The 10,191-nt window shown below is 31.6% G+C and overlaps 1 protein-coding gene and 1 non-coding gene across 2 annotated transcripts; both read left to right on the top strand.

The window, feature by feature from the left end:
* The first annotated feature begins 405 nt into the window (after positions 1-405).
* LOC108483387 (zinc finger protein ZAT5-like) lies at positions 406-1,787 on the top strand. Its single transcript, XM_017786765.2, has one exon. It carries the CDS (start codon positions 586-588, stop codon positions 1,456-1,458), a length of 873 nt encoding a protein of 290 aa, XP_017642254.1. The 5' UTR covers positions 406-585; the 3' UTR covers positions 1,459-1,787.
* Positions 1,788-6,396: 4,609 nt separating this feature from the next.
* TRNAV-UAC (transfer RNA valine (anticodon UAC)) lies at positions 6,397-6,469 on the top strand. Its single transcript has one exon. It is a non-coding gene; the product is annotated as a tRNA-Val (tRNA).
* The last annotated feature ends 3,722 nt before the right edge of the window (positions 6,470-10,191 follow it).

Genomic DNA, 10,191 nt, shown 5'->3' with positions numbered 1-10,191 from the left:
TTTAACTACACCATAAATTTAGTTTAATTAATGCTTATTTTAGTCATTTTCTCTTAAATGCTTCGCACCATTTTCAACCATTTATTCCTCCATTCCATTTTCCTTGTAATTAGTAAAATCTTAACTTGATTTCAATGGATTAAATTAACGTCACTTTTAATATCAAGATTACGATCTTAATACTTAAAACATAATTTATTTTTAATTAGACATTTTAATCTTTATTTATTTATTTATTTTTAATTGGAATATAAATTTTAATTAGGATGATGAACACTCTTAATTTATATTTTTACCACAACCATTGTTTCTACTAATGGTAACACCTATGAAAGTTGAAAGCAAAAGTAAGAGGATAGGCGGCATCTATAGAAAGCTAATATATTACAAGTATAGACTAATATAATAATACAAACACCAGCAACAACCCTTATTATCCTTCACTATATAAGACTCCCCTCACTCTCTCCTTCATTTCTTATCTCTCTACCTCTGTTACTGCTTTCCTCGGTTAGGTCACTTGCTTCCAATTTTCTTTTATTCTTTTTAACCCTTTATACACTGTTATTGGCCGGTGCGGGTGTGATGGATGTGCAAGCTCATCAAGAGGAATTTGTGGGGTCTAATGATCATCAAGCCTTGGTCATCAAAGGCAAACGTACGAAGCGCCAAAGGCCGTCGTCCCCGTTCGGTGTCACGGTGACTTGTAGCTCCTCAAGTGCTTCTATTGGTGGTGGAGGAGTGGCGGAGGAGTACAACTCCATTTCCTCTCCGACGACGTCGGGTGAGATTCATGAGAGCACTGAGGAGGAAGAAGATATGGCCAATTGCTTAATCATGTTGGCACAAAGTGATGGTCCCAGGAAGAGGATGGATGAAGGGAAATTCAAGGTTGGTAGCCGAAAGTTGTCTGAGATTGCTACCACCACTAATAAGGCTGGTTTTTTTGTTTACGAGTGTAAAACTTGTAACCGATCTTTCCCTTCCTTTCAAGCACTGGGAGGCCATAGGGCAAGCCACAAGAAGCCCAAGGCCACCATGGCTGAAGACAAAAAACCACTCGTTTTAGCAGTTAAAGATGATAAACATGTGGATCAAGAACTCCAATCGGAAACTCCCCTTCTTGCTTTACAAGTAAGCAACAACAACAGTAAGGGTTGTCAAGTGAACAAGGGTAATAAGATTCACGAGTGTTCAATCTGTGGGTCGGAATTCTCGTCGGGTCAAGCCCTTGGAGGTCACATGAGACGGCACAGGGCAGCAGCTGCCACCACCGCAAGCAATCAAGTTGTGGTGAGCGTTGGCAATGGCGATGGCATTAAACCCAGAAATATTCTATCTTTGGATCTTAATCTTCCTGCACCAGAAGATGATCTAAGGGATTCCAAGTTCCAATTCGGAGCACCCAAACAGGCTATTGTTTTCTCCACACCAGCTTTGGTAGATTGCCATTACTAACCCACCCCCAAAAAAAAAAAAAAACAGTATATGGATCAATCAATGTGAATTATAATTGATATTGTTTCAATCCAATATTATTTACAGTTTTATTATTCTTTGAATTGTTGGTGCCTTTTTTTTTGGGGGGTTAGAGTCCTGAATTTTGATGATCTACTTGTTGAAGTTGAATACTTTGAGTAAGTAAGTGGTTAGTGTTCATGGTTGCCTTTCATTCACGAAAAGTGAGTGATTGGGGCATCTTTTATTTCATTTTCTTTTATTTTGCTTTTATAATTTACTTAATTATTTTAAAAACTATTTATAATATTATTACGAATTAATAAAAATCCAAATGCCGATGTTAACTGATTATCCAAGGTTTGGCGGCATCAACACCACAACCAAAAGTCGCGGATTAGGTTATCTTCACTTTGTGAGTTTTTTTTTTTTACGGGTGAGTTGGAATAAAAGCTATATATATATTTCCCCACCTTTAATTCCACACACTCTCACTACACCACAAAGAATAAATGGATAGCAAAGGTGAGTTGGAGACTGGCCAAGCCATCTGTATCTCTACGTTTTTCCTATAAAATGGATTATTTTAATTGTCCTATCTTTTGGTTTAGCTTTAAGCCTGCTATTCGTTACACCTAATTAACCAAACTGCATTATCGCTTACTTTGCAAGTCACTTAATGGGAAAAAAACAGTAACCCATAGTTGACATCATGAAATATATAAATTATGGCAATCTAAAGAAACCCACTTCAAATATAGATGGAAAATTTGATTAGTAAGGAAGGGTTTAGTGACTGACTTAAGGAGGGGGGAGGTGTAAATGGAGTTTGTTAAGTGCACGTTTTGGTGAATATCAGTAAAGGCAAAGCATGTGGGCAGGCACTTGCGTGAGATGTCCAAATACAAAGAGAGAGAGAGAGAGAGATCATCATTGACATTTGCACATGTACTTGCCTTGTCTTCTAACCTCCCAATATTCTCCTCTTTATTTTTCCATAACCGACGTGCTTATAACTCTCCTTAACTCTATTTATGCTTACTTTTTATTTAATTAATTAAAAAGAATTGGACCCAAAATTAAATCTTGGTTTATCAAGAAATTAAATAAATATACATTGAATTTGAAAGATTCCTATTCATTGCCCACTCAATTGCTCAAAGGATAACTAAAACAATAAGTTTTGTGCTGAGAGAAAATGTCATACTACCATCAATAATATTGCTTTCTTTTATTGCTTCTTAACTAATGAATCTTATCCAAATTATTTTCAGCCAAGTACTTTTGTACATGTTGTAAATACCACTCCAAATGTTTAAATACTAACACTTGTATAAAATATTTCCTAACACGGCCTTTATTTTTGGTGCAAATATGGAATCCAACTTACGAATTCAAATTCGAGATGGTACGCAATATCAATTCAAATTTGTAATTACTAACACCTTTTGTTAATATAAGCTCTTTTTGTTAGTAGTAATATGGCAACGTGGTTATCATCATGGAATATATTAGGGATATGCATGGTGAGATCTATCCTGTTATTAAGTACGAAATTATTATGTCTAGGTAAATCTCAGTATGTCTTGAAGAAAATGTTCACTGTTGGGGATTGACCCAATTAAGCAACAAACAAGTAAAAATAGTAGAAGAAATTGAGAATTTAAACACACAAATTTAATGTGGAAAAATCCCTCCAAAGAGGATAAAAAACGATGGGCATTGATAATTTTACTATAATGGCAAAAGAACAAAGAGTACAAAAGATGGAGATAAAACTAAACCCCGAAACTCGAAAACAAATAACCCTCAAAATGTAAACACAAAATTCTCCAAAAGTGTTATGAGTTCTAATATATAAGAGGTGTATTTTCTAAGGTTGTAAAAGAGCTTATTTATAGGCTAAATTCATAGATAAAATAAATTGTGCTAACAAATACTAAATATATTATACTAATACATACTAAATCTTCTAGAAAAGAAATATATTTTGTTTAACTTAACTTGCAAGCAATCTCTTATTTGACTAAAATATGAGGGATACTCAACATTCACATTGAAAAGCAAGTGGCGAGAATATGATGAGCAAGTAACTTAATTAAAAGGGATGTTCTTTTATTAGTAGGTGGTCTCTCGATGAATGGCTAAACTGAAAAGTTGAGCAGCTAAAAATGGTCCAATGTATAAGAGGTTGAGAGGTACGTGATGTCTTTTGAAAGTGTCACGTATCTAATTCAAATGAAAATATAACATTTTATTTTATTATTAAAAGTTTAGTTAACAATTTCTAAATTTTTTAATCACATATCTTTATTGTTTTTATTTGGTGAAAAAGGCTTTCAAAAGAAAAATCATTTTTAGAAATTATTATATAAAGTAATTGAATTCTTAAGCATCCAACTTATAAATAATTAATAAAGATTCAACTTGAATACATCATAAATAATCCAACATTTAATTAATGTGAGATAACTATAGTTTAATATGTCCATCATGCATAAACATTGAAGAAGAGCGTATAAATAAAATAAGTAACAAATTACCGATTAAACCACACTAACATGAATATAAAACACAAACAATTTTAAATTTAATCCATATAAGATAATATCGCTATTATAATCCCAATAGGTATGGTGTTAGTTTATCGGTTAATCTAATTGAATTAGTATTAATTAAATTAAATTATTTTTTAATTTTTAATCGTTAATCGAATCGAAATTATTTTAAAAAATTAATTAAATTTAAATATTTTAGTTAATTCGATTGGTTAACCGATATATATATATATATATATATATATATATATATATTTTGTTGAAACAAGTATAAAACACATATAAAATAAATAAATTTATAATATTCATTTGACCCGATTAACGAATTAACTTAACTAGTAATAGCCAAATACATATAATATATACTATTATTTATTAAGTTCGATTAATTCAATTAATTACCGATTTCAAACTGAATTAACCGTTAATCGAAATTCTAAAAAAAATTTAACCAACCTTCGAATGAAGTTTGAACACCCTTAACAATAATAGGAAGTAATTAGGAGCATAGCTAGGGGCTGGCAGGCTCCTTAAAATAGAAAGTTGTTCATTTAGGTCTTTTAAAAATTTTAAAATTTTAAATTAGTAAAGATAAAATTATACTTTAACCTCTCTAAAAATAATAAAATTTTAATTTAATTCTTTAAAATTATAAAGATATAGGCTATTAAAAATTACAATTTAATTTCAGCCTCTCTAAAAAAAATTTTAACCGCCTCCGTAAGTAATGATGAAGTTAAGATGCTAGTAGGAATTTCGATCTATCCAAAATAGAATTTTAATTTTAGTTCTTTTATAACTTATAGAATTTTAAATTAGTATATAATAAAATTATACTTTAATCTATTAAAATAATAAAAATTTAAATTAAATTTTTAAAATTATAAAAATACAAATTATTAAAATGATAAACTTAAAAAAATTAACTTGGGTAGGGAGGAATATTTTTTTTGTTTTTTTTATGAGCTTTGTTGATATTATCTAACAAGGTGACAAGTGGAGAGTTGATGATATAGAATATGGAAATGGCGTGGCCTCCAATTTCATTGCTGGATGGCTATGTTAATCTGTTGGCATTCACAGCTTTGCACTGCTTGTGTGTGTGTTGAAGTGGTCAAGTCATTGTGTTCACTGAAAGTGACCAAAAGACTTCAAAGGCGTTGGGTAACTATGACAACTAATAAGCCAATAATAACTAATAAGCTTAGGTGTGGTTTTGGTATTTGCCGGCTATTCTCTTTTATTAATTGACAACACTAAACAAACGTTACTTGGTTCTTACTTAAAGTCTCCATGAACTTGGGTTTGAGTCCAAAATACTAAAACCTAATCCATTACCTATGTTTACTTCACTTTTCACATTATAATGACTATAATAAATCATGGGTTAGATTGGATTATAACTTTTTTTTTTGTGAGATGTTCGCCTACCTAATGTGCTTCATATATATTTATATAGGTCTTATTAGTATGTATATTGTTTAAGTTGTGAATTAGTACACGTAATTTAATTTGGTTATTTTAGTTTAAAATTTTAGTTTTAATTAAATGATAAATATTAAATTTATTATGTTATGTTATTTTTTAAATTTGATATGTCAAATACATTATCATATATGTACTGTTATGTTTGTTTGTTATTTTCACATATTACTTACAAAAAATTAGTTAATAGATTTAACGACTTTCGTTTGCATTATGATTAAAATTTTGAAATTAAAAATACATAGCCATTAATAATGATTCGATTGGTGGACGTGGATTAAATCTACAACTTTACACATAATATAAGACTAATGACATAATTTAACCAAACAAATTTCATTGTTATAATTGGAGATCAAGACTAAAATTTTAAAATTCGAAAAGTATAGTGACTAAAATTGATCAAATTAAAGTACAAGTAGTAAATTTACAATTTACACAAAGTATAAGGTTTAATAACTAGATTTGACCATTTATATATGGTTTAGTTAGGTTTTCTTCAATGGCCACGGTAGTTGCCAAATGAAAAGTATGTGTTGATATATATATATACACACACACACATGGACATTAACATGCAATTAAAGTATGAGTGTTGCTTTTTCAAGTTAAATTTTGTGAACAAAATCAGTTCCCCTTTTGTTGATTTACTTGCATGGGTGAAAAAAGTGATGACTCATGAGGCGTTTTGACTTGACATCTTATAATAAATGTAAAGGTAGGAAGAGTGTTGGTGTGAGACTATGACGGTTTCCAAATGTTTACATGCCAACCAGTGAAGAAAACATAACTAATGAAATATAAAGTAAAACTGTGGTTCATCCCATCATCGGATGGCCATTTTGGCGTTGTGGTAATTTATACATAAGAAAAACACAGAAATTGGTCATCGAATGTTGCTGTGGTGTAGTGGTTATCACGTCAGTCTTACACACTGAAGGTCCCCAGTTCGATCCTGGGCAGCAACAATTAAGTTTAGTTTTTACCCCCTCTCTTTACCTAAATATATACACATACATGCAGTTTTTTAAAGAACACAGTGAAACCTAGGATCACTACCTGAATATCACCTCCACCATTTACACCATGGCATATTGGTGTGTTAGTACAAAAGCAGCATCCTCATTAGTTTTTTTTTTTCACAAGTAGTCGCCTTTATGAAACTAAAGGAGAGCTGACATTGAAAGAGGGATTGGTCTCTGGTTCTCTCTCCACGTTATTGGTACTATTGTTGATTTCTATTTTTAGAAAAAAAAAATCGAATTAAATTAAATTAAAACAAAGTCGAAAATAATACAACACATTAAATAAGAGAGAACACTTCTAAACCCAAGTTCATAACTTACTCTATATACTCTATTCTATACATTCTACTCCTATTCGACAAAAGATTAAAATCTCCTTCAATAATGAATCTTAACATAATAGGTAAAATTTATAAACTTATAATACGAATTCAACGATAAAGCCGCCCTCGTTAAAATAATGAGTTGCTTTATTCGCCTCCCTTTTAGTCCAAAGAAAAGATAAATTAGTGAAACAAGATTGAAGGAAGAGGAAGTCGTCGACAAGAACCCAAAACTTCGACAATTTTCTATTAGTACTCTGCAAAGCCTTCATCGCCAGAAGACAATCCGATTCCACAATCAAATTATCCAAATGCTGCCCACGAAGCCATTTCAATGCTTTGCAAACTGCATAAATCTCAACCGTTTAAGGCTCCAAAATCGTATCAACAAACCCTGATAATCCTCGGATAAACTGACCATCATGATCCCTAAGAACTGTTGTAAAAGACGTACAATCTGCGTTAGAAAAAGTAGCAGCATCAACATTACATTTCAGAACGCTGAGCTCTGGACGACTCCAACTAGCCCGAAAATCATTAACAACATTTGGTGCACCCTCCGTCCTCTCAACCCAATGCTGCGGAAAATTATCCGCCGTTTGAATCATATGGGTCGGAGAAGCAGCAGTACCCTTCCAAATAAAAAGATTACGATGAAACCATACACTCCAGAGCACAATAATGTTAATTTGAGCAGTCACTATATCAATGCCATTTATCATTTTGGTAAGGAAATGTTGCAAATTTGATCCTAAAGACATACAACCAACTTGCTTCCAAACGGCTTGAGTCGAAGAGCAAGACATAACCACATGATCCAAAGATTCAACATTACCACATTACGCACAGGCATCATCAATGTTAATGCCTTTACCATGTAATTTCACCTTAGTCGAGACAAAGTTGTTCATACACAGCCAAACGAAATCTTTACTTTTGGCGGAACATGGCTATTCTAGGGCTTCAAACATGGGTCATCTTCCCTATTATGGGTCAAAATTAGTATAAAGGTCAACTGCCAAACAATATCCCGATTTGACCGAATAATAATTGATCCCAAAGACATACAACCAACTTGCTTCCAAACAGCCTGAGTCGGAGAGCAAGACATAACCACATGATCCAAAGATTCAACATTGCCACATCACGCACAGGCATCATCAATATTAATGCCTTTACCATGTAATTTCACCTTAGTCGAGACAAAGTTCTTCATACACCGCCAAACGAAATCTTTAACCTTTGGCGGAACATGGCTATTCTATAGCTTCAAACATCGGTCATCTTCCCTATTATGGGTCAAAATTAGTATAAAGGTCAACTGCCAAACAGTATCCCGATTTGACCGAATAATAACCATCAGTAGTCCAATGCCAAATTAAATTATCCGACAGATAAACAAGATCAATTGTAACTTTAGACACTCGTTGCAAATTGTAACACCCTCATACACGATCTAATCACCGAGTTTAGGTACCAGAATGTTATATTCGTTGTCGGAGTAATTTCAAAGAAATTAAATTAAATACATGACTTTATTCAAGCTAATGAGATCAATTGACATTTATAGTTTTAAAAGCTTACATATCATTAACATATAGTTTTAATCATAACTTCTCATAACACAAATTATATCACTATCTTTGAGTTACAATTTATAATATACTTTTCATCACTACTACTTAAATAAAATTCACATATTAAACACTCAATTTAGTACATACCTTAACTTATTACTTTGAAATATCAATTAACCTTTTTTTAACAAGAACTTCCTTTTTCCTTACTTCCCTTTCTATTTCTTTCTCACTTCCATCACTTCCCTTCCTTTCTTTTCTATTTTCATCACTTGCATTTCCATTTCTTGCTTCTAAAATGATATTCTAACTCTCTAGTGTCTCTATTTCGTTTTTTCTTTTGAGTGGCTATGGAAACTTTAAAGGAATTTAGGAGAAATAGTGAATTTTCATGGTAAGGGACAAAAAATGTAAGAAACTGAAAACTTCCTCTTCATATATATACATAGTAATCTGATAAGCATAAAAGATGAAAGAAAATTCTATATTTTTCTATAAAATATCTCATTAATTTAGTTAATTAAAATATTAAAATATTTTATAAAATAATAAAATATTCAACCAATCATAATTTAACATTTTTCTTCTTTAATTATTGCACCATATATTTATCTAATTTAGGTAATGCCATTTTAGCCTTCATTTTTTTCAAAATTCTATCCTTGAATCACTACTCACTTTTGGTAAAATTGCAATTTAGTCTATTATATTTTTCACTTATTTAATTCGGTCCTTACATACTAATTTCATGTCATAAGAAATTAGGTTATTTTCAATTTTTTTCCTTCAATTTTTTTGTGTTTACACTTCAACCCTTCAAATTTTGAATAATCATACTTGAATCCCCAAAGCTTTTCACATCTTTATGTTTTAGTCCCTAGCTCAAATTAATATATCACAACATTCTTTTTATTTCAATTTTCCCTGACATCACTCAACCTTCTCTTTTATCACTTTTAATTTCCCTACTTCACTTTATCAAGAAATCAACTGTACACAATCTTGATTTATTATTAATTTTATGGTATAACAATTTTAGGGGTGTTAAACAAATCGTGAGTGTAACACCCCGATACCCAACCCATTCGTCGAGTCTAAGTTACAGGATGTCACATTCGTTGCTAGAGCAACTACGATCAATTACATTCAATTTATACCATTAAACATTCATTTACGAGTATTATAAACACATGATACGATACATAATCATTTCCTAATCTTATACGAGCTTACAAAAGCTCTAATGCTAACCAGAGGTCGAATTAGGATCAAATTGTAATGATTTCAAAGTATTGAGTTAACGTTACGACTTCGAGGGTTCCTCATCGTGATGCAACTCACTAATTAGGCTCTTCGCTACATTGAGTATATGTCGTCGCAACGTAACTCTCTAATTGGTCTTGTCTCGACGTTAAGAGTACGTTGTTACAATGTGTCTCACTGTTTCCAAAAAGACCAATTTGGTACGAGTTTGAGATGCCTGAAATAACACGTAAACATTCCAAATACAACCAATTCAATAACATACTAATTGTATTCATGCCAAAATGATACTTCAAGATAACACCAATCAACCAATTTCCAAAATCGACCGTTTATGATACAAAACTGGAATAAACCCCAAGTACATGTTATATACTAATCAAAAGAGAACTTTACAAACTTTTTGAGTCAGGGATTTCTTCTTGGATGCTGGTACTTCTCGTATTCTCTAGGATCACTTAAACCTACGCAAAAAGAAAAAAACCATACGCTGAGTGATAGG

This window comes from Gossypium arboreum, chromosome 7 (genome assembly GCF_025698485.1).
Source record: "Gossypium arboreum isolate Shixiya-1 chromosome 7, ASM2569848v2, whole genome shotgun sequence".
Taxonomy (NCBI): Eukaryota; Viridiplantae; Streptophyta; class Magnoliopsida; order Malvales; family Malvaceae; genus Gossypium; species Gossypium arboreum.
This window is presented reverse-complemented; position numbering and strand designations above follow the sequence as displayed.

Excerpts from the sequence above, each read along its gene's own strand:
- LOC108483387 (XM_017786765.2), top strand. The coding sequence starts at position 586 with ATGGATGTGCAAGCTCATCAAGAGGAATTTGTGGGGTCTAATGATCAT.